General features: G+C 48.9%; 6 protein-coding genes across 6 annotated transcripts; 2 read left to right on the forward strand and 4 right to left on the reverse strand.

The window, feature by feature from the left end:
- The first annotated feature begins 70 nt into the window (after positions 1–70).
- BDV37DRAFT_237557 (DEAD/DEAH box helicase) lies at positions 71–2,240 on the forward strand. The gene is made up of 2 exons (XM_032080748.1): positions 71–333; positions 393–2,240. The coding sequence occupies exons 1-2, from the start codon at positions 76–78 to the stop codon at positions 2,127–2,129; spliced, it is 1,995 nt and encodes a 664-aa protein (XP_031946244.1). The 5' UTR covers positions 71–75; the 3' UTR covers positions 2,130–2,240.
- A 149-nt stretch (positions 2,241–2,389) lies between these two features.
- Positions 2,390–6,988, reverse strand: BDV37DRAFT_137258 (GPI inositol-deacylase). Its single transcript, XM_032078799.1, has 7 exons — positions 6,788–6,988; positions 5,917–6,732; positions 4,999–5,848; positions 3,580–4,945; positions 3,367–3,532; positions 3,089–3,315; positions 2,390–3,039 (listed from the first exon to the last, which is right to left on the reverse strand). Exons 2-7 carry the CDS (start codon positions 6,511–6,513, stop codon positions 2,808–2,810), a joined length of 3,438 nt encoding a protein of 1,145 aa, XP_031946245.1. The 5' UTR covers positions 6,514–6,732; positions 6,788–6,988; the 3' UTR covers positions 2,390–2,807.
- Positions 6,989–8,147: 1,159 nt separating this feature from the next.
- On the reverse strand, positions 8,148–10,440 carry BDV37DRAFT_294511 (sugar transporter family protein). Its single transcript, XM_032089645.1, has 3 exons — positions 9,652–10,440; positions 8,928–9,602; positions 8,148–8,866 (listed from the first exon to the last, which is right to left on the reverse strand). The coding sequence occupies exons 1-3, from the start codon at positions 9,844–9,846 to the stop codon at positions 8,210–8,212; spliced, it is 1,527 nt and encodes a 508-aa protein (XP_031946246.1). The 5' UTR covers positions 9,847–10,440; the 3' UTR covers positions 8,148–8,209.
- A 1,334-nt stretch (positions 10,441–11,774) lies between these two features.
- Positions 11,775–13,622, reverse strand: ftmC (cytochrome P450 monooxygenase ftmC; the record flags this gene model as incomplete). Its single annotated transcript, XM_032086053.1, has 5 exons — positions 11,775–11,968; positions 12,021–12,122; positions 12,185–12,483; positions 12,535–12,656; positions 12,708–13,622. 5 exons carry the CDS (start codon positions 13,620–13,622, stop codon positions 11,775–11,777), a joined length of 1,632 nt encoding a protein of 543 aa, XP_031946247.1.
- A 1,533-nt stretch (positions 13,623–15,155) lies between these two features.
- On the forward strand, positions 15,156–16,924 carry BDV37DRAFT_294517 (glycoside hydrolase family 5 protein; the record flags this gene model as incomplete). The annotated part of the gene is made up of 5 exons (XM_032089646.1): positions 15,156–15,173; positions 15,256–15,365; positions 15,429–15,693; positions 15,767–16,147; positions 16,224–16,924. The coding sequence occupies 5 exons, from the start codon at positions 15,156–15,158 to the stop codon at positions 16,890–16,892; spliced, it is 1,443 nt and encodes a 480-aa protein (XP_031946248.1). The 3' UTR covers positions 16,893–16,924.
- Positions 16,925–17,034: 110 nt separating this feature from the next.
- BDV37DRAFT_237569 (putative APSES transcription factor (MbpA)) lies at positions 17,035–20,597 on the reverse strand. Its single transcript, XM_032080749.1, has 4 exons — positions 20,465–20,597; positions 19,959–20,311; positions 18,178–19,873; positions 17,035–18,118 (listed from the first exon to the last, which is right to left on the reverse strand). Exons 2-4 carry the CDS (start codon positions 20,265–20,267, stop codon positions 17,433–17,435), a joined length of 2,691 nt encoding a protein of 896 aa, XP_031946249.1. The 5' UTR covers positions 20,268–20,311; positions 20,465–20,597; the 3' UTR covers positions 17,035–17,432.
- Positions 20,598–20,619: the final 22 nt, after the last annotated feature.

Consider the following 20,619-nt stretch of genomic DNA (forward strand, 5'->3'; position numbering starts at 1 on the left):
TTCTCCGCCGAACTTATCGGGACGGCTGCGGCAGGTCAACTACGTAACAATCGATGCAAGTCCTATGGTACCTGGATGGAGTGTATTCGTGGGAAATTGGGATGGTTTCCCATTTCGCGTCTCTTACTGAGACCTCATAGGACTTACTGGAGGCTTCCCCCTTTTCAACAACCTCACTTGCGCCTCAGCTCTACCGCTGCCCCGGCTGCGCGCGAGTCGCCTGCTATAGTCCTTCGGGATTACCAGGAAGAATGCATCAAATCGGTGCTTGATAATTTGGATCAAGGCCATAAGCGCCTTGGAGTTTCACTTGCGACGGGTGCTGGAAAAACGGTTTGTATGAGCTTACACACTATTGAGAATCGTATTCTGCTGACGATATCTTTCACCAGGTGATCTTCACACAACTCATCGGCCGCATACCCCCGCGAAATGAAACGGACACTAAAACACTGATTCTCGTCCATCGGCGCGAACTCGTCGAACAGGCAGCTCGGCATTGTCGTCTTGCCTACCCCGACCGAACTGTCGAGATCGAAATGGGCACGAGCAAAGCCTCACCGGCAGCAGACATCGTCGTCGCATCCATTCGGAGTTTGACTAATGGAGACCGCATAGCCAAATTCGACCCGAAGCATTTCAAACTTGTCCTCGTGGATGAAGCTCACCACATAGTCGCTCCGTCATACCGAGAGGTGCTCAAATACTTCGGACTGAACGAGGCATCGCACGACTCGCCGGTGCTAGTCGGCGTGTCGGCGACGTTATCGCGAGCCGATGGCTTGAAACTTGGCGCGGCCATCGACCACATTGTCTACCACAAAGACTACATGGACATGATCGACGAGGAATGGTTGGCCAACGCAGTCTTCACCACTGTGCAATCCGAAGTCAACCTATCCCGTGTGAAGAAGGATAACTTTGGTGATTTCGCCGTCGGCTCGCTCTCAAAAGCAGTAAACACCGACAGAACGAACGACATCACAGTGCGCGCCTGGCTAGCAAACGCCCAAGAGCGGAAATCAACCTTAGTATTCTGCGTCGATGTCGAACACACAAAGCAGCTCACCGAGACTTTTCGCGCTGCCGGCGTCGACGCCCGCTATCTCACCGGCAAGGCAACAAAGGAAGTCCGCGACGACCAGCTCAACCGCTTCAGGAACCAGGAATATCCCGTTCTCCTGAACTGTGGCCTCTTTACAGAAGGCACCGACATCCCCAACATTGACTGCGTCTTACTCGCGCGACCGACTCGCTCCCGCAACCTGCTCATCCAAATGATCGGCCGCGGACTACGTCTTCACCCAGGCAAAAAGGACTGCCACATCATCGACATGGTCGCAACCCTGGAAACCGGCGTTCTCTCCACACCTACCCTCTTCGGCCTCCACCCAGACGAAGTCTTAGCCAACGCCAGCGGCAAAGACCTCAAACACAAAGAAAGCGACTCAGCCTCACCCGCAAACCCAGATACCTCCCCACACCCAGACGTATCAGACGACATAAACCTAACCTTCACCAAATACGACACAATCTACGACTTAATCATGGACATGAAATCCGAAAAATACATCCGCTCATCAAGCTGCAACGCCTGGGTCCGCATCGACGAGAACAAATACCTTCTCTCCGACGCAAGCGGCTGGATCACAATCGAGAAATCAACCGACGAATACATTACATCACCAAACAATAACTCCCAACAACCAGCCTGGACAGTCCACCACGTCAGAGCATTCAAAAACCCCATCACAGAGAAAATCACCTTCACCCGGCCCCGGTTAATAGCCACAAGCCCGGACATGGAATCCGCAGTCCACGCAGCCGACACTTTCGCCGCCTCTGAGTTCGAAGATCTGTATATCTCCGCCCTACAGCCCTGGCGTCGTCGACCCGCCACCTCGGCGCAGTTGAGATTCCTCAATAAAGCCAAGATACGGAGGGATGAACTCCGGCCGGAGCATTTAACGAAGGGCCAGGCGGCAGATTTGATAACAAAGCTGAGGCACGGGGGAAAGAAGAGGTTCGAGAAGCAGGCTGGCCGGAGACGGAAAGAGGACGAGAAAGCTAAAGAACTAGAGGTGCTTAGGACTAGGGAGAGGGTGCGGGTTGGGCCTGTTTTGATGTGATTATCATTGTTATTCTCGGGCTGTTAGACCCTTGGGTCAAATGTATTATAGCGTGTAACATAATATGGGAGTGTGCGGTCTATGATTGCGATCTACAAAGTTCTGATAGATATGGAATGACATAATCTTGGTTGTGTAGTGATTGGTAAAAAAAAATCAAATAGAATGCTCACGGCAAACCGATCTATTCTATTAGGACTTACAATCTTAAAACCATCAAGAGGGTGGATGTTGATTCACTAAAATAATGTGCGGATGGAAGAACTTAAGCATGTCATCATCATCAACGAGGTAATTATGTATACTATATTCTAGACACCTTTGATCTATATCCAGATCCAACCGTATATACAGACGTTAGGATGAAAAAAGAAAAAGAGATAAAAAAAAAAGTGGGGGACAGAAGTAGCTAATCATGGTGATGTAGCGGTGCCTGTATGGAGGGGAGTCGAGTCGATACCGAGAACATTTCACATTACGGAATTGTCCGGTTCACTCGACTAAAGGGGTGGAGATATCAAACAAGTAACAAGATCCTGTACAGGCCGATTCTTCGGCAAATGAAACACCGTCCCTGGTGTGAACTCCGTTTAAAAATGTGTCTTGATACCTGAAAATGCAACAAAGAATAGAAAACAGATGATAATGGAAAGTGTGAAATGGTAAGAGAGCTCTTTTTTATGGCTTTTTCTTCGTGTGGCTTCCTGTTGCAGGGCTCTGGACCGCTTCGTCCCCCTCTAGGACCCGCCACAGTCGTGGTATTGAGAATCCACTGGCAGAGAAGTAGATTCCCACTAGCCAGGCGGCGAGGATATTAGTGAGATGATGGAGGAGGTAGGCGTACGAGACGCCGTAGATCGCTGAGTAGATGGCAATAAAAAAGAAGAGCATAGAGGTGACATGTTTAAACCTATAGCCATCAGTTGCCGTCCGATTGTGGCTTAATGCTGGGGGCTTACCGTGTGGTTACTCGTGGGATCATAGTTCCAGTAGTCATGGCCTCCACGAGGAGAACAAATGGCATTATTGATAGCACATTATGATGCGATGAGAACGGCATAAACCAGTGCACAACCAGATTATGAGCCCAGACGAGAAGAACCAAAGCGTTAATCGGCAGAATCCACAGCATCAGGAGGAAGATTGAATAAGCAAAGTTGGCGAAGTTATAGTGGGTTGTGGATTTCTGATAGCTATTAGCATTGTTGGATAGATGACAACAGGAACGAAAGCTTACAGCTTCCTTCGCATGCCAGTTGGCGCGGACACTAGTAGCTAACTGCACAATGCACGCCACCATGTATGCGAATTGATATGGAATGACAGTCGACACGAGAGCCAATAGAATGGCCGAATTAACAAGTCGTCTTCGGGGACTTGAAGAAGAGAAGATAGGGAGGTTTCTATGTGGAGTTAGTAGGCGAAGCTATGTAGGAGTGACGTGACGCACCCTTTCTCATCTCGTCGAATATAGCCCGACTTGCTCCTAAGAAATCCGTAGATGGTAGTGAGAAGAAAGATTAAAGCAAGAGCTACATAGTTGATCATAAGACACACTCCAACGCTAATCAGGCCGAACACCGGCACTAGGAACCAGAAGAAAGCGTCCTGCGAGCCCAGGAGGAGGTCGTTCTTGGTGAAGTCAACTGGGGATTCAGTGGAGTTCGCACGCCAATGGAACGGGTCGTCAGTAGGCGGCAATTTTGTAGATGTCGCCAGGGAAGATGCTAGCAGTGACATAGCCAAAAGGAGCATGGGAAGGGATGATCGCAGTGCACTGTCCAGACCTTCGGCGAATGTGATGAAATAGCCTGTCTCGTCGTACACCTGGAATTGCTTACGCATGACCAGGGCAACAACAAGGAGCGGGAATGCGGCGAACACGGTACGGTACCGCATGACTAGCTCGCCGAGACTACTAGCAATATCCACCGATAAAGAAATGTCAATCGTGGAATCACAGCTCGGATCTGTCCAAAGGTGAAAAGAAACACCACCCAATGTCGCTTGCTCTCGGAGAGGCGGAGGCATGAAGGGTGCCAGACCATGCAAGTTCACATTAACATCCTTGACATTGACGAAAAATTTAGACTCATGTGGATCTGCGACAGACTGTCGCAAAAGGGGAGCAAACAGCTCTTGCTGTTTTCCGTGATTCTTTCGGACGATCTTGAGCCTGTAGTCCAGTAGACTCGAGTGCACGGCGGGAATGTGGAGCTCCGTGAGCATGGGACGGTTCGCCGGCAGACGCACCTTTAGTCCGGCACTGAGGAGGCTACCCAGACCTAACCGAGCCCTGATAACAGAGTCCGAGCTATCTGAAAATTCGGCCAACACAAAGCCCTTGGTGGGCGAGTTTGCTTTGTCTACAACGGCTACAAACTGGTGCTCTGCAAGATCCTCCAGGTCGTACTGGAGGTAAGAGAAGGGCTGGACTCGGTCATAAGGACGCTTCGAGGAGGGCGTCGATGCCGGCAAGTGGATTCCATCTTCAGCGGCGTTCTTGCAGGCGAGACGAGTTGAACCTGAGGTGCCTCCGGAGAAGTCCATGTTCATCGAAAACGCCGTTGCAGGTTTCCCATTTTGCAGAGGGAACACACTGCAGAACAGAACCTCTAGGCTCCCATCATCCCCGGGTTTATCAAATTGCTGGTTTGTAAGAAGGGTGAACTTCTTTCCGGATACGCCTTGCGGAGGAATCGGTAATAAGTGCACGTTCGGCCCTCTGCGGTGGCCCAAGTCGCGAAGAATGAGCCGTTTGCCTTGCGATAAGATTGTGTTGGACTGATCTTCCAGTGTCAAAAGAGTATTAGGCTCTGGTTTAAAGAATGTTAGCCAATAGCAAAACCAAGTGACTGGAAAATATTACCCTTTCGTGGAAGCGTCCTCTCTGCCACAGTCTCCATCCCAGTCAAATACCACTTCTTGAAAATCCGCATGCGCTCTGCTCTCGGTTTCGTCTGAGTTGCGCGTCGAACATCGACGACTTCAAACAAGGATTTGATGATGGCTTTTCGGAATTGATCGCACCAGGTGATGGACAAGTGGTCCATGCCGATCCAGACATCTGGGATAGTGGACGTGAATACAGTAAACCCGTGGGTCTCGGGAACAAGAGAAGAGATGCTGGCGTAATCAGAGGGCACAACAGTATCGCGAGAACCACCGGCAATGGAGATGAGTGTCACATGCCACAACGGATTGTCGTTGGCCCAAGTCTGCGAGTAGGCCTCGCGCCAATAATCGTTGATTTGCTTGTAGGTCTGAACGATATCCGAGTCAAACGAGACGGGGGGTTTCGCGTGGGGAGCTGACATGGTAACAATCGTATTGACCGAGTTTGCTTGGTAGTTCGTCATTGTTAACGCTGTTCGCGCAACGATACCACCCATAGAGTGCCCAACCAGGACAACTGCACTCGGATCAGGTAGCTCCGGATCTCTTCGTGAACGCCGCGGATCATGATAAAGCGAAAGAATATATGCCACGGCTTCGTTGACGTATTCGGCTTGGTCGAGTAGGGTCTGTCCATGGAAGGCCGCCATATCCTCGTTGAAATCGATCATGAAGAAATCCAAGCTTCGAGTACCAGCATTCACCCGATCTTCATCATGACGAACAACATCGTAGTAGTGTCTCGACGCTTCGGCGGCTAAGGATCGGACCTGCCGGTAGCTTCCAGCATTTCCGGGCAGGAACAAGACGGGGACTCCATTCAACTATATCGCATTGACGTTTAGCAGTGTATTTGGTGGAAGGTAGGGAAAGGCCAATAGGGTGAACGTACCCCGAGGTTCTCCTGACTATATGGATCAACACCTCCCTCCCGATAGAGATAGAGATTATATTTGCTGGCAAAGCGCGTATGTTCCGTGTCAAACCCCACCATGCGAATGAATGTCGGACTCATAACCGGTACTCCACAGCCATCTCCGCCAGTCTGACGAAGGGCGAATGAGCGGAGAATAAAGAAGAGGAAGATTGAAGCGATGAAGGTGGTAAAGGCTGTCAGAATGGAACACGGCCACGGACTGCGGAGGCGGGACGGTCGATACCGATGCTGATGGTCCGGTGACGCCTCCATGGGTAGACGCGGAGAAGCCAATGGCATGATGACGGAGGACGACTTGGAATCTGGAGGGATTGAGGTAATTGATGAGGATGGCAGCGTCCGCCACATGCTCGAATTTCGGGACCTGGGGGTCGAGGCGCCCGTGGCGTCTCTCCGGAGGTCGATGCTGGTGCCAGTGCGGGCTACCTGCGAACGCGATTTTTCCGGCGTGTCGACGACATTGGGGCCATTATTTGGCTCTGGTGGAGTTCGAGAGCTTAACGAATCTTCAGCGTCGTCCTCGACAGGCGAGCCAGACGAACGTCTGTGCATTGGAAGCAGCGGAGGTCGTCGTACTCATCCAGCACGCAGGGGCCGATCGATCGAAGGTTCGGAGGAGACTTCGGAGGGCGTGTCTAGCGACAGCGGCACGTAATCAGGGGATAAGAAACAAGGAGACAAAGAATGCTCAATATCTCGAACCGATAAGTAATTGGAAGGGAAACCGATGAACCGACCGGGGTAGAAAGATCGGTGGTTGGTTGCGCCGTTCTTGATTTAATTAATTTTCTTTTTCTTTTTTTCTTTTTTTTTTTTTTTTTTTTACCTTTCCAAAGTACGTAGGCCCCTAGGGAACGAGGCCGAGACCAGAAACGAACGAGCGGCAGGCCGACCGAGGTTGGAGAAGAAAAAGGAATGTATAACTGTAAGGGAATTAAATTGTATCTGCACCAGGAAAAGCGAGAGTGATCAAACAAAACCACCACCAGAAAGAACAATAGGGAAAAAAAAAAAATTCAGAAAAGAGAAAAAGGAAAAGAACAGCGATCACCCTGGAGAAGAAGGGGTGAGGTCGAGCGCAACGTTAAGATCCCACACGATAAAGCAATACTCTATCTTAACGACAAGGAAAACCCGTTTCCGGTCTTCTCTTGGCGGATGCACGCGGCACTCTCTCTCTCTGGTTCATATTGATTCGAATTTTTAAACTAAGTACTTTTCTCTCTACACCATCGTACGATCAAGTGAGGGAACAAACAAGAGCGCCTGCATTGATTGATTCTTGGTACCGTACATTGGCGATAGAGGCATGCAGGTTGGGTACAAGGGATCTCAATACGGTATCAGGGCAACGTCATCTTTAGTTCGTGGGAACGGATTAAGGATGCAAAGGGTGCGATTGACACGAATCCACTCGCGATCATAGCATAGATATACTATTCTTGGACTAGGGGCCAATCTTGTAGAGGATCATAATGTTTGTTTGCTCGAAGGCTGGTGAATGAGAGAACAGAGACAGAGCACGCCATCCCCGTGCCCCCATCAATAATTTAAGGCCAACCAAGGGCAATTTCCTCTCTGCCGACTCCAGGGTGTAAGACAAGCAACCTTGAACGTAAGACATCTTAACCTTATATGATTTGACGGTCAGAATGCGGGGTTTGTTTAGAGAAAAAAAAATTGCCCGTCATACAAAAAGGGAGGAATATCCCCGACGACTGGTATGTATGTGCATACGTTCCTTACTCGAGCACCCCCCGATGAGATGGGGTTTGATGCGTTGTGTAGTAGGTTGTTCCTTTCCAAAGCTCTTTAACTTGTCCGCGGCGAATGAAGAAAATCCTCCATGTGACCAATTCTCATGAGCATTGACCATATAAGATAAACAATTAAGCAGATTCAGATGCTACGTTCCATCCCACAAGATCATTTGAGTTGTGTATTGGGCATGATCAAATCTTACTGACTTCCATGCCCGTCTCGATAGGTCTAGTCTTCGCGTTGCCTTCGAAAGCGACTATGAGGGACAAAGAAACTGTACATATCGGGTAGTAGGGTTCGGCTTCCACGGGGAAGATACCGGGCGGGCTAGAGATCGGATGAATCCATGCCCGATTGAAAAGTGAATACAGCCCATCCATGGACTATAGAACAGTAAACACAATACCTTTTGCCAAATAATAAAGCTTCAACTATCTGTCTACAACTGTCGAACCAATTATGTATATGCAGTCCCAACATGCAGTAACTATCCTTCAATCCGAGAGACAGTGCCTTTCTCCACGTCGCTCTCGGCGCCTTTCCCCACCGTAGTCGTCCCACGATGTGCGGCCACCTCCGCCATATCAGTATCATGCGCAACATCGAATTGGCGGCCCAGGCGCTCCGGCCCTAGGAAGGTCACTATAATTGTGTAGGCGTACACACAACCCATGAAGATACAGATGACTTTCCCATACTGGTATCGATGTTTTTCCGTCTTAGTGGGTGGCAGGGGGAAGCGCTCGCCGATCGTGGATTCAATCGTGGAACTGGCCGACGAGACCAGGTTGCCCAACTGGTAGGCCGTTCCCACCGTGAAGGTGCGAATTGCTCCCGGAGACAGCTCCATCAAATGGATGGGGATCACTCCCCACGCGCCCTGCACGCAAAACTGCTCAAAGAACGCTGCGGCCATGACGTCGGTTGAGGTGACGAAGGTGTAGGGATATAGAAGCGCACCACCGACGATGCTGATCACGATGATAGAAAACCGACGCCCAAAGATCTGACTTGCCCACCCGCAGAGTGTCCCACCAGTGAGGGCTCCTAGGTTGGCAACAACCTGAGTAACGGTCACTGCGTTGGCAGAGAAGCTAAACTCGCTTTTCAAGAGGGTTGGATACAGGTCTTGTGATCCGTGCGACTACATAAACAAAAGTCTTAGGAGAAAATCTCAAATTAGGTCGTCCAGAGCAGTGACTCACCATGAAGTTGAAACCCGCCATCAGCAAAACGAGATAAATAAGGAGCAACCAATGCCGCTTCAGAGCTGTTTTACCTTCTGAGATGAAGGATGACGCTACTCCACCTCGAACGTTTTCTCGAGTAGCCTGCCGCTGAAGGAATGTATTGGTCTCCGGCAGACACAACCGGAAGAGAATAATCAAAACGGGAGGACAGGCGCCAAACCAGTACAGCGGTCTCCATCCATGAGAAGTGGTATCGACCAATCCCCGTGCAAATGCAGTGGCCAGCAGGTAACCGAATGCATACCCCTGCTGGAGCAGGCCAGACACGATACCTCGCGCTTCCAAGGGACAATCCTCGAGCGCTGTTGCTGCTGCATTTCCATAAAGACCACCCATGGCAATCCCAAAGAGAGCGCGGCAAGCTAAGAACTGCTTATAGGTCTGGCAAAAGCCAGTACCTAACTCCAACACGATAAAGAGGACGTTATTGACAACAAACGGCCACTTCCGACCCCAGCGATCGGAGGCAATTCCGAAGGTGATGGCTCCCACGGATCGAAGCATGAGTACGAGGGTAATTCCCCAGGTGATGTCGGAAACGGATTTATCGAAGGCCTCTGCCAATTGAGAAGTTGTTAGAGAAACCGTGAAAAAGTCAAATGCGTCCCACGACCAGCCTAGAAACGCGACCTAGAGGCGGTTAGCTGTGCCCAGCAGAGGTGAAAGTTAGCAGAGGTACCAAGAAGAAAAGCCATTGTTGTCTATTGAGAAGAGCAAGCGCCTTAAATGGATTAGGGGCGGGATTCATCGGTGGTATCAGCGTCGGCAGTCTCGTCCAGAGATATCTTCCTATACTCAGGTGTTCCATCTCATCGTTGTCCGGCGATGGAGCGTGGTTGCCACCAGGAGGCTTTTCATGAGCTTCTGCCTCCATGGTGAAAGAAGCCAGCTAGGCAGCACAAGAGACGACTGAAAGCAATGGATGAGTTTTGTACAAGAAGATGAGACTGGAACAGGGGGAAGCTCGGGGGAAAGAAAAAAGGAAATTCTTTTCAAAAGGCGAGGGGGTGAGAGAGATCTCCGATTTAAATCTCCGACAAAGCTCAAAATAGAAGGATTCAAGGCCCTGCGCCCAAAATACTGCTAAGGAGGGGCCCCGCAAAGTTTCCTCTCCATCCTTGTCGCTGGGGTGGCTGCCGATCGTCAACCTCGGGATGAGGTTGTAAGGACTGATGGTGGTGACGCTTGGGGGGCCTATTTCCTATTCAAGGGCATGGAAGTTCTCGTGGAACAGATGACCCATGGATTGCAAAACGGGAAGAGGACAGTAGTCCGAGTCATGAATGCATACTCCTTGCGGGAAGACCAATATCTGGCTCCATGCATGATGGGATCATCGTGGATTCAATCATCTGACGGTTAGGCTCAGCTTACCCATGGATTGATCTCTCTCTTTAGTACCCATCACATCGCCAAGCTTTTACTCCAGACCATGCCAAGCGCTCTCCACGTTCATCTTTATCTCCAGGTTTTTGGTAGTTGAATGTGCGAGGCTCTCCATTTTGACGCCATTTTTTATCGTTTCTCACGCCCATTTTCTGGCTATCTCAACGGTACCGATACACACTCCCTTCTCGTTGCTTCTCCGATGCCGCCGCCGGCGTCAAAGAGAACAAACTAGCCGAAGGCTCGGTGCTTACTCTCTAGCCATGGTCCTCGCCCGCGGGGTAGGAGCTCACTAGCGGATTTAGTCATTCCTGTTAACCTTTAGTCCGCACAACCAAGGATCACTACGGTAAAGTCTGACCGTAAGAGCTAACTTTGATTGATCAGCTTCATTCCACAAGACCCATCCACGCCGGCATATCGGCCATGGCCCGACCGGATTGGTGAGCTTCCCGCAACGGCATGGACAGATGCGGTCACAATCAAAACAACTTTCCAGCTGCTGGAATAGCTGCGGTCCCAAGTCACCCGTATCATGAGTGTCACCATATGCGCCATGTGATACGACGGCATTTGCTTCCCGAAGCGCACGGGCGGATGTATAGTTTCTTAGTCCAAACTTATAACTCGGCTAGGCACATGCCTTAAAAGGAACCGCCGAAGTATCTTTGTGTTCTCCTACCCAACTCTTGTTTTCCGCCCAGAACCTCTTAATCCCTCTTGGCTTTCGGCCCAGCCGGAGGGAAAAGCTTTTCCAGACAACTTCGTGTTCGCACACAATCCCGAGGTCTATGTAACGGTGCGTCCTTGAGTTACATCATTTCCTTGATTCCAGTGCAAGGGTCAATAGGAACCAATTTAATCATGCTTCGGCTAGTGGGTCAGGTTTGCGCATATTTTGACTTTGCCTGTCAATGATGTTATCAGTTTCTTTGTCCCTAATGCTGGGGGACATGACTCAGGATTCTCACTTCATACAATCAATCGGTGGGTGGTACCAACCACGCGGGACGCTATGTGACCTAATGCCAAGCGACTGTCCACGACGTGATACCACGTCGCTGGTCGCAAACTGGATTAACTAAGGCTGATAAGATGCCGATCTACATCTCCGCCAACACTTGTAAGCTGTGCGTAGTATACATCGTGTTTGGGCGTTATGCATGCTCCATGTGATACAACGGGAACCATAGCGCGATACAGTATAACTCTCGTCTAGACAATCTCGGTTCGTTAGAGGAGGACAAGTGCTCGTAGTAAACCAAGTCACTTAATCTTTCCAAGCACTTAGATCAACAAATTGTTCCTTATGTTACCTAAAAGTTATGCCAGGTGGTGCCGCCCGAAGGAGCGCGAACCTGGATAGCAGCAGCATGCGTACAAAGGTGTCATAGCAGAAACTGCGATTATCCGAGATCAACTACACGGCACGTTCCGAAAGAGTACCTGGATGTCCTCTGCCATATAGATAGAAAAATGTTCCCTCATGCTCCTCTCGAGGGCTCGTCCGTCGTCAGGTGGTAGTCTCATATCAAATGTTGTTATTAGTCGAGCAATAGTTGCCCGGATATTCATAAGGGCTAGGGGCTTGCCAATGCAGGTGTAAGGACCTGAAATATCAGTTGATATCTGGTAGTCGGGAGAATTCACCTGTCTACGTACCTGTTGTAAACGGGGCGAAGGCTGATCTCTCTTTGATCATTTTTGGATACAGGTACCATCGCTCAGGGATAAAGTCCTGGGCATTTTGATAGACACTCTCGGCTAGGACAGAAGGTTCATTAGTGCAGAATACCATCGAAATGCTTTGATATAGAATTGCTTACATCGACCAATGACCCACTGCGGGCAGGATACATGCATGTTCCCTGGCACATGCGTGCCACCGATGTTAATTCCCTCCGGCGGCGTCTTCCGTGGGAGATAGCTCGGAACTGGAGAGTGTATGCGGAGTGTCTCGTTGATAACAGCATTTAGATGTTTCAGGACTGCGAGACTTTCCTGAGTGTATTCTCCGTTCGGGTCAGTGGTACAGCCCATTAACTCGGTTCGGAGTTTCTGGACCTCTTCTGGACGACGGGCCAATTCGTATATGATTGTCGTCAAAGTCGTCGCCGTAGTGTCCCTATGGCTGTGGGTAACGAGCACACACAGAGTCATACTAGTGGTGACTTACCCCCCTGCATTGATAATCAAAGACGCATCTCCGAGCAGCACATTAAACTCGTCGGGTGTTGGTGCCCGTCCTTTCAGCGGTTCCAGCAGACACGCACTGATATCAGGTATATCTTGCTTCGTCTAGTCCCATTAGTATGGTTACTCAATGGACGAATTGTTCTTTCATCATACCACCATCCTCATCTTGAAGAGTTGGCCCCAGTATTCGTTGAACTTCCAGAATGCCTTGGCGGTGCCCGGAATGGATAACACTAGTCGGAAGAACCATATCGGCATCAGGTACTCCACCGGCTTGAGCATATCGTGTATCATCAAAATGGCCCAATGGGATGCACTTTTTCCCAACATGTCGAAACTTTGGCCGAATGCTAGGTCGCCCATCACATCATAGCCATACCAGGTGAACAATGTGCCAACATTTACGGGCTTGTCATCTTCCTTCGATTTGATATGGTTGATGAGCTTCTGTCTATATACTTGTATCCGCTTCTCGTATCCATGCAGGGCACGGTCAGTGAACCCTGGGTTCCAGGTACGGCGATGTTTGTCGTGGTCAGCCCTATTGCGGTGCGCGTGAAGTGACCTCAGTGGTGCAGAGACATCGTACCACTCACTCTTAGTACACGTAGATTTGAAGCCGTAGATGGCAGTAACGCCTTTAGGATGGATGATCGAGAGATCTGATGGCCCTACCCGAACAAAGTCACCATATTCATTGTGGAGGTCGGCAAGTTTGCGATAGAGAGTCTTGTGGCGAAGTTGGGCCGATAACCAGAACACTGAAACCCTTGATAAAAAGGGTCCCGGAAATCGCCGAAGTGGATGGAATATGAGACGGTATAGCACGAGGCTGCTGTATAGACCAAGTAAATGGGTGAATATCAGGTACAAGGATTTGGAAATCGCCAAGTTGACAGGGAATTCTTCCGCGTGGTAGAGAAAGGCTGCGATACCGATGAATGATCCGAAGTAGCCGTAAAGGTACCTAGCTGGATATAGATGATGCTCGCCGATACGAAAGTAAAGTATATGGATCAAGATGCCAAGGGCAAAGGCATACAGAGCTGGCTTTTCCTTGAGATCCATGATGTAGTTTGTGAGCAGCGAATGGTGTAATAACATTTGAAGGGACAAATTGCCCTCAAATACCCAAATCATAGTCTAGATCAGCTGATAATCTTGGTTTCGGAGCTTATAATTGAGAAGTGGAAGCTTAACTACTTCAGACCCCGTGGTATAACCTCGTCGTACGAGTAACTTCCTGTGGAACATATATTCGACTACAAAATATGAGCAGTGGCACAATTGTATGTATGTAGTCTGCAATCCTGGTAGAACAAAAACTCTATCTCAGACAGAAACCAGGAAGGAAGACGAGCAACGTATAGTGCATTATCATTTGTACTAGGTAGACCTCAGAATGCATTCCACGGCGTGTATGCATTGCAGCAGACAGGGATGAGCGAGTCTGTCTTTTACCGTTTTGGCTACCGAATTCCTAAACTCGACTTGAGCAGCTTGGGGTTAGCCAACGAGTCACAAGGTATATGTGAGTGTTTGACTTTATAGCTACATGGTGCTCCCTGTCTTTAGCTTACATACAATCTTATCTGTGGTACAGACAATCAGCATGGGTGATACGAGAGGCGTACCAGCTTTTGAATGTGCTTCTCCGCAGTAGTGAAACATGGGATCTCCATCAGGTTGCCCGGCATCTCGACTGCCATATTTCCATATCAGTCAGCCATGCCGGGCAACAACGATATGGGACGAATCAGATCATCCAATGGTTCCAGCTTCAAAGAGATGACTTCTTTGTTCTGTCAAATGGTTCATAGAAGTCGGTATCTGCAGTTAGATTGCCCTAGAGTAGATATACTGGTGATTAACACCTTTACCTGTTTGATCCCCATCGATGCTAACTCTGGATGGATGCTTCAGTTTACCTTGCTTGGATAAGGCATTCGCCGTGACTCGCTTCTGTTTCATCGTAGTTTCTTCCGCTCATCTCCCGTCATTCCCAGTTCACCGGAAAAACTTCGTCGAACGCTTATATGTCGCGTCCGAAGAGCTATATAAATACCTTTACTGGTGTAGCCGGGACCGAACGAGATCCATTTCAGAAAGGTTTACCAAGTGAACGTAGTTCGACTTGGTACCACATAGGGCCGTGGTGGCTGGACAGTGTGACTCCTCCACATGGTGGTAAGTATTACCCACCATAGTGGGTAAATGAACCATGAGCTTCAACTGACAGAATGGGAATGTTTGTGATACATTCTCGGAAGCTATACATTTCTTGATACGAACGGCGAGCATTTCCCGAGCGATGCTACTTTCCACCAATCACCAGATCTCGATCGTACCCTTCAAAGCCTGGATACACTGTTGCTTAGAGTCTTGGCTACTAGGCAATATCGGTCTTCATAACGGTTTATTCAGCCTAAATGCATCCTTTATCCACATAGCTTTCAGATCATCACCCATCAGAGAAGAAGTTGACACGAAATTTACCCCGCATAGCTGAAGCCAAGATGCGAAATAATTGCCCATACCAACATGCATTTTGCCGTTATACCAGGAGTACTTGGGGGTTTATTAAGGCGGCCGCTCTACGCCATGTCAAGTAACCTCTACGTCTACGCCTGATCACTAGAGATTACTGGAGGCCGATAAGTCTCCAAGAAACCACCATACCCATCGCTTATCGGATCAAGAGAAAATCACTGCAATGTCTTCTGGGATTCTGAAAGTTAAAGGAAGCAAAATCGTCGATGGTGACGGCAAAGAGGTCCTCCTTCGGGGTGCAGCCATCGGAGGATGGATGAAGTACGTCGCTCCCAGCTACTCCTGGTACCACAGCTTGCTATACTAATACCGTGACCCTTCTAGTATGGAGAACTTTATTACCGGATACCCAGGCCATGAGTCGCAACACCGTGCTGCAATGAAGAAAGTTTTGGGGCCAGAGAAATACGAGTTCTTCTTTGACAGATGGCTAGAATATTTCTTCACAGAGGCGGATGCCAAGTTCTTTGCCGGACTGGGATTGAATTGTATTCGAATCCCTTTCAACTATCGCCATCTAGAGGATGATATGAATCCACGCGTGCTCAAAGAGTCCGGGTTCAAACATTTAGATCGAGTGGTAGACTTGGTAGGCTTTCCCATGGGACCGATATTAAATTTATTGATCGAAGAACAGCGCTCACTGTTGATCACGATTACAGTGCGCAAAGCAGAATATCTACACTATACTGGACATGCATACGGCTCCTGGCGGTCAAAATGGTGACTGGCATTCAGATAACTTTACCAGTTACGCTGCATTTTGGGACTACAAGGACCACCAGGACAGAACAGTATGGCTATGGGAACAGATTGCGACTAGATACAGGTCTAACCCATGGGTCGCTGGGTATAATCCTCTCAACGAACCGTGTGACCCCGAGCATGTTAGACTCCCTGCGTTTTACGAGCGGGTGGAGAAGGCTATCCGTGCCGTTGACCCAGACCATATCCTGTGGCTAGATGGTAATACGTTTGCCATGGAGTGGAAAGGCTTTGATAAGGTCCTTCCGAACTGTGTTTACTCCATCCATGACTACGCTGTATGCGCTCCTTCTCATTGCTCCGTATCTCATACTCTAATCCAAAATGAACACTAACACTAACGATGAAATGAAGTCAATGGGTTTCCCAACAGGCGAACGCTACAAGGGCACAACCGAGCAAAAAGCTCATCTAGAGCGCACCTATCTCCGCAAAGTCCAACATTTGAACGAGAAAGGCTCAGCAATCTGGAATGGCGAATTCGGCCCCGTCTATGCGGACCCCCACGCCGATCCAGAAGCCTCAATCATCAACCAAGAACGCTACAATCTCCTCGGCGAGCAGCTCCGCATCTATGACAAATACAACATCCACTGGTCCATCTGGCTATACAAAGACATTGGACTCCAAGGCATGATCTACACGAGCCCAGATAGCAAATGGAACAAAACCATCCAGCCCTTTCTAGAGAAGAAGAAAAATTTCTGGCTGGATTGCTGGGGAAGACGGCCGAGCGCTGAGCCCGAAGCGGCGCTGAAACCGCTTGTTGAATGGATTGACAAGGTCAGTCCTCAGGCGAAAGAGACATATCCTACGCCATGGAATACGGAGAGGCATTTATTACGGAATGTGTTCCAGACGTTTTTGGCGGCTTCTTTTGCGGATGAGTTTGCGGAGTTGTTCCGGGGCATGAATGAGGCGGAATTGGATTCTTTGGCGCGGAGCTTCCATTTCGAGGAGTGTGTACAGCGGGACGGGCTGAATGAGATCCTGAGAGAACATGCTCATGCTCGCGAGGCTTAATTGAGATACTATAGTTGAGAGTAGGTATACACCTTGTGGTACAAGAGCCACGCGTAGTGTACACCAAACGATATCAAGTCTCACTTGGGATCTGAATTGTATTGAAAGACAAATCAATGACTTCCATAAAGTCATTTATCTCAATTGAAGCAAACCCAACCTGCTCAGTAGCAAGTACACGGCAACATAATAATGCTGCCCGGAGTTTGGTGTATATATATATATATATCTCCCAAACCAAGAGGACAATATAACCTTACCAGGCATATATCTATAGATACAACAAAAGCATAACACCATTCAAAACCCATTATATGTGCTGTTAGGGTATCTGTAAATACAGACATTGATGCATAAACGTGCAGAATGCTCAACACCAAGCTCCATATGAACTAACGCTCGTTTGTACCGAATCCAAAGACAATGAAATACCATGAAATAAAAAGATGTTCGTAATCTTGCAGCGATTTCAAAGGGGAGAGAATTCTCTGAAAAGCTGGCTCATATGTGATGTATGTATTTCGTATTGCGTAGATGATGTTACCAATCCTGACCACGGTCCTTCATCAAGATTTCGATAGCCTCATCTTCGGGAACTGGGTTATCGTTCAGTTCCTTAACACACTCCGTCAAACCTTCGGCAGCTTCGTCAACTTGCTCGGCTGTCCAGTTAGTGCAGGCCATGACCATTCGCCGATAGCTCTGACCTAGCACCACATTCTTGGATTTGAGGCGGTCGATTTCATTCATGATTTCTTCGTTAAATCCTTCATAACCTTGTATCCGTTGCTGTAGAGCCGCGGTAGATGGTAACGAGTTTAAGAAAGCAGTTTGTTGTTCGGAAAACCCAGAGGTAGGATCAAAGTTCTCCGGGAAGATAACTTCGAAGTTGTCGATATCGATACCAGAGTCTTTGTCAGCATCACCGACAGACATCATTCTCGATGCATCATATGAATCACCATGGATGTTCTTTAGAAGTACAAGCAGGTCTTGAGATGACATCTCAAGGTTTTTGAAGCGCCTGCTCAGTCCTATACGATCTGAGGCTTTGCGCCTGAGCTCGTCAAGTTGTTTCTGTTCAATTTGCCGAGCTTTCGCTGACTCGCGGATTTTTGAATGCCAATGCTCAAACTTCTCGTGTTTTTTAGCGAGATTCGTGGCCAGTTCTTTGTCAAGACCTCCTAGTGTTTCCTGTACTATCGTGCTAATTTGGGCCAGTGTTGCTACACAAAGTGTCAGTGGGTCGAGATCTTTATGACGATCAATGTAGTTGCCTTCTTACCATCGAGAATTTCCTTCTTAGTTTTGGCTAGTTGGTCCATAAAGGAATCATTCTTGGTTCCAGATTGCTGAGATTGCGAATTCCCATCAACCATATCTACACCCACGCCATAGTCCGCAGGCCGAAGACCAGTATGATTTGGTATGTGAGGGTCTGCGCCCACTTCCAATAACTGCGGCACAAGCACAGAACGTGCGCGCCCCGCTAGATTCAACGCTGTGTCACCTTGATCATCACGGAGATTCACGATTTCTGAAATAAATCGGCCAAGCGTAATGACCTCACCGGGCTGTTCAATGTTTGTTCCATTTTCGAGCCCACTCGGGGTTTGTTGGCCCAGCGAGCTGCCTCCATGTCGGACTATAAATTCCAGTAAACCCTCCAAGTAATGCTTCGCTGACACATGGCCGCCGCCGCCTGTTGCAGCCATTACGGCGATATGGTGAAGAATAGTTCGCCCACTGTAATCAACCATGTCGATCGTTGGAGCAAGAACCTGCAGCAAGCGTGGGAAGCTTCTATAGTCATAATTGTTCCTTGTTCCTACAGATTTCTGTAATGCAGTTTCACCTGCACCATTAAGTCGGAATATACTAACGCCTTTCTCGACAAGAGCATGAACAAGGGGCATACGAGCAAGCATTGCAGCCCAGTGCAGAGCATTGTTCCGATACTCATCGAGCGGAGTCTCCAAGTCGTATCCAGTTAGCTGCATCAAGGCAGGATGATTGGAAAAATCTTTGGTCCGCTTATCGAGGAACAAGGTCATAATGAGCTTCATCTTTTGGAATCTTTCTGGAGTTGTCGCTGGAGGAAGAGGTTCAACGCCGCGCTTGTTACCATCAGCCATAGAAGTTGACATATCCATATCTTGATAAAAGGAATCATTGGGTTCGGTTGGGGTTGCTTCAGTCATCGACAACGTCGAAGGTTCATAATGGAGTCCGAACGAATGTGCATGGTTGGAAGAAGACCGGACGCGCTTGCGAGGAGGTTCAACAAGCTCATCGTGATCAAATGCTGAGGTATCATGGGAGTGTCGACCATTGTGGTGGATGTTATTTCCGAATCCGTTGTCAGATGCCATGCTGTACATGCTCTGTTGACTGGCGAAAGGGAGCTGCGATTCTTGACTACCCGTCTGATTCGAAGGTTTCCGTATGACACTTGATCGCCTGCCATCGACACCTCTTGCTGCAGGAGAATCAAAGCGAGCTTTACTCATAGCGTTGACCGCTGTAGCGGCGGTGCGAGAAATGTTCTGGAAGAAAGTACCCTGTTGTGGTTGAGACATATTACGATTGTCCATGCCGCTGTAGAGCCGTTTTCTCTGCGCAGCCATCGCCTGTTCCTTCGTGGGAGTATCTAAAGAGTCCTGCGCGGAACCAGTGGTGCCGTTGGGACCCATGTCGTATTCAAGAAGAGGCCTCAGCATTTCCTCGACGTGGTATTCGCGACAAAGTTCCACGCCCCTCTGATAGTTCACCCATGTACCCTGGTATTTACCATAGCCTCCCTGAACCTTCTCATGCTCACCAGCCGCTATTTCCTTTTCGAGCGTCTTCGTTCTTCTCGCCTTGACAACGCCGGCAACTTTGAGGATCTGGGTGGCATTTAACCAAGAGTCCGAACGACGCTTCATAACAGCGACTCCATTGACTTCCATTTCGTAGACAGAAACATTGGAATAAACTGCCTATATATGAACAAGGGGCGTCAACATGGAATGGGTCTCAAAAAGTAAAGACCGCGCGGTCACACAAAGATAGGATAGAACATACTCTGTAGATTTGAGGCTTGATCTCCTCTTGATATGTCACCATTGCCCCATAACCATTCATGTCTTCAAAGCCGTTGAAACTACCTCGCGCACCATGTGGTAGGCCATTCGAGTAGGTAAAAGACATTGCCGACTGTTGCGATCCTTTCGGAGGGGGTGTGCCTCGAGGAGTTGTTGCCACGGACTGGGAAGCATTGAAAGAGCCAAGTTGCGATTGCGAAAATGACATCCCATTGGCAGACCCAATGCTACTTTGAGAATATGACATGGGTAGGCTTGGACGCGGTGGGTGGTGACTGTTGGAAGCCATTGCGCTTGTTTAACTTCGGTATTGGGGTCCCCAACCCAGACACCCTACACATATATCTGACGGTTAGATCCTTAAGAGTCTCAGCTTCGTCGAATGAAATAGCTTAACAACTTTTTGCCGGGCAGAAACAAATAAAAATAAAAAATATAAAAATAAAAAAGCAGAGCGAGGGAGTCAAGGCATGTGGGGAAATGCACCTATCCTAAGGATCGACCGGATTCGCGCGAAGAGGCGAAGAGGCGCGTGGTTTAGCGCACCGGTCGCGAAAGGGATAGTACAGCTGGACCCGAACGTCTCCCGTTCAAGAAGACAGTATCACCCACCAAGAAGGTTAGAGAATTGTATTAAAGGA

This window comes from Aspergillus pseudonomiae, assembly GCF_009193645.1.
Source record: "Aspergillus pseudonomiae strain CBS 119388 unplaced genomic scaffold BDV37scaffold_4, whole genome shotgun sequence".
In the NCBI taxonomy this organism is placed as follows: Eukaryota; Fungi; Ascomycota; class Eurotiomycetes; order Eurotiales; family Aspergillaceae; genus Aspergillus; species Aspergillus pseudonomiae.